This window comes from Solanum pennellii, chromosome 3 (assembly GCF_001406875.1).
Source record: "Solanum pennellii chromosome 3, SPENNV200".
NCBI classification, from domain to species: domain Eukaryota; kingdom Viridiplantae; phylum Streptophyta; class Magnoliopsida; order Solanales; family Solanaceae; genus Solanum; species Solanum pennellii.
The window spans coordinates 26,859,619-26,862,482 of record NC_028639.1 but is presented as its reverse complement, the minus strand read 5'-3'; the positions used below and the strand labels follow the sequence as shown (position 1 = coordinate 26,862,482).

Genomic DNA, 2,864 nt, shown 5'->3' with positions numbered 1-2,864 from the left:
TGTCAGTTGAATAAAACTAGGCACCTCGGGGACTGTATGCAAACTCCCCATAAGAACGTGACACTCAACAGTGACCAATCGGGTCATCACCCCCTTCTCATTCAAAATCCTGGCGTCTCTTTATATCTGATACTGACCATCGAGGCACCATTGATTAGGTCACTCAGCGGCCGATGCATGGTAATCTGCTCGGGGTGTAGGGGCAGTCTCCAAGCTAATAGACTCATTAGACGAGGCATGGTGATCGTGACTCTTTGGATGAGTGGTCCCTTGAGAGATGGAATCGTAGAAAATTACCTTATTTGACCCGTAAGAGTGGGCCGATTCAGAAGCCGAAGCAGATTCGGAGCCTGATGCTCCTACAGAGCTAGAGGCAACCCTGGAAGGTGTGAGGATCACTGTGCTCTCCTTATTAGACTGGGACGCATTGACTACGCCGGGAACCACTTTCTTAGGGGTAACCCTAGTCACTTGAGCAGCTGGTGTTGGGGTAGTGGTACCCGAGGGAACATATTCTGGATCCTGCTCATTGTTACAGGTAGGAATCATCAGACAAGACGGAGCCATGGACTTGGACTTGCCCCTTGAGTAGACGATATCTTGTTTAGGAGAAATTTGAACTATTGAGCAGTTGTTAGTCTCACCTCAACAATACCAGACGCTCGAAACAATCAGAAGAAAGAAGAAAAAAAATTCTAAACATAGTTTAGTTCTGCAACTTCAGGTCGACGGACACTATCGATGGTCCGTCGATCAAACAACGGTCCCTTGTTGGACACTTAGAATAATTTAACTTAATGAAAATTCTCAGACCTCTAACATACAAATGATAGACGTGTAAAACGGCCCGTTACTTAATCGACGGATCTTAGTCCACTTCCTTCCTCTAACACTTCGAATAATTTTTTCGGAATCATTAAAAACAAGTTCTATGAAGGAAATGACGGACGTGCAGAACGGTCCGTCAATTAAGCAACAGACTATAGTCCACTTCCTTCGTTTAAGACTTCAACAAATTAAGAATATTTTAATCTACGGACCCCATCAACGGCCCGTCGATCCATCAACGGTCCGTCGATGGGGTCTCGTACTTTTGGCCTGAGACAAATATAAGTCCTTTTGCAAGATCAACATTTTGGAGAATTTTTGACCCACACAAGTGTAGACAAGTATTATAACACCCAAAAACTATATTCGGCATTCCTAGAGTTTTGGTTTCACATATTTTGTGTTGTAATTTATCCATACTACGAAACCCTAAGCCAAAACTTCTAACATCATAGAAAAAATTATATTATAGGTAGACTAATAATCGATACAACCAGATTCTTTCATTTCGAGGGACGAAATACAAGAGTTATTAGCACGCAATATCAATTAGTTTAGTCCCTAAGTCAAGACCCACATCCGAATTTCTGTTAAACAACTAAGAACGAGAATTCAAAGTGTAAAATAGAAATTTTAGTTCGTACTGGTGTGGTTGTGATATGAACTTTGAATAGTAGCTTACGCGCCCAAACATTGATCACCGGCCAAAGAACAACGGGGAAACAAGAAAGTTAGTTTGTGGAATTTTGGGAGATTGTGATTTGGGATTGATATGGAGGTTGCGAGAATGATGGTGTGTGAAAAAGGAAAGAAATAATAGAACAAAATTGTTTAGGTATGGAATTTTAAAAGAATTTTAAGGTGGGAATGAATATAAACCGTTTTCCTTTAATAGTACCGGACGGGTTGGCTCATGTTACTGGAATTTAGGGCCTACGGAACCCCCTTGACGGTCCATAGGTCAGCTGACGGTCCGTCGACTGGGATCATCATTTTCATATAGACATAGAAAACTTAAGGTATATACCTGGGATCTACTGACACCATCAATGGTGTGTCGATTGAAAGACGACTGGTTGATAGGGTCCGTAGACCTTTGCACTAGACCATTTTTCTGCAGATTTTTGGGTTGGTCACTGCACATGTAACACCCATTAGGCTATTTTTTTGTGTTTTTGTTGACAATATTTAGACATGGAACCTACACTAATCTCTAGACAACACTAGCACTCGGGAAAGAATGAAATGAGATTAAAACGAAATCGAAATACGAATATACGACTACTCCTACAAAAAAAATAAAACCTATCGTTGGCTAGAGGATACACCTTGGGTTGCCTCCCAAGAAGCGCTTGATTTAACTCGTTACACAACGGAGGCTCCTTTTTTACTCAGACTTCATCAAGGTGATAGGCCTCAACCATTTCATGGACATTCTCCGCATGCCCCAAATAGATTTTAATCCTTTGCCCATTGACTGTGAACTTTGCACCCTCCTTATTCTCCAACTCAACTGTTCCATGTGAGAACACTTTAGTGACGAGGAATGGCCCTGCCCTCTTGGACTTGAGTTTGTCTGGAAAGAAGCGTAGCCTAGAATTGAATAGAAGAACGAAATCACCAATCGCAAATTCTGGCTTTTCAATCCTTTGGTCGTGATACTTCTTCAACATCTTCTCTTTGTAGATGGATGAACTTTCATAGGCTTTGAGGCGAAGCTCATCAAGACCATTCAACCCATTTAGTCTTTGGTCCGCCACTTTATTCCAATCAATCTTCAGTTTGTTCATAGCCCACATGGCTTTGTGCTCTAACTCCACCAACAAGTGACAAACCTTCCCATATACAAGTTGGTATGGAGACATACCTATGGGAGTCTTGTATGGAGTCTGGTAGGCCCAAAGAGCATAATCAAGACTCCTTGACCAATCCGTTCTATTATCATTCACTATTTTCGGCAGAATTTGCTTTATTTCTCGATTGTACACCTCAACTTGCCCGCTAGTATGTGGATGATAAGGAGTAGCCACATTATG

The 2,864-nt window shown here is 41.7% G+C and overlaps 1 protein-coding gene across 1 annotated transcript; it reads right to left on the bottom strand.

The window, feature by feature from the left end:
* Nucleotides 1-2,219: 2,219 nt before the first annotated feature.
* Nucleotides 2,220-2,627, bottom strand: LOC107013286. Its single transcript, XM_015213234.1, has one exon. It carries the CDS (start codon nucleotides 2,625-2,627, stop codon nucleotides 2,220-2,222), a length of 408 nt encoding a protein of 135 aa, XP_015068720.1.
* Between the last annotated feature and the right edge of the window lie 237 nt (nucleotides 2,628-2,864).

Coding starts and splice junctions, on each gene's coding strand:
- LOC107013286 (XM_015213234.1), bottom strand. CDS start 2,627: ATGTGGGCTATGAACAAACTGAAGATTGATTGGAATAAAGTGGCGGAC.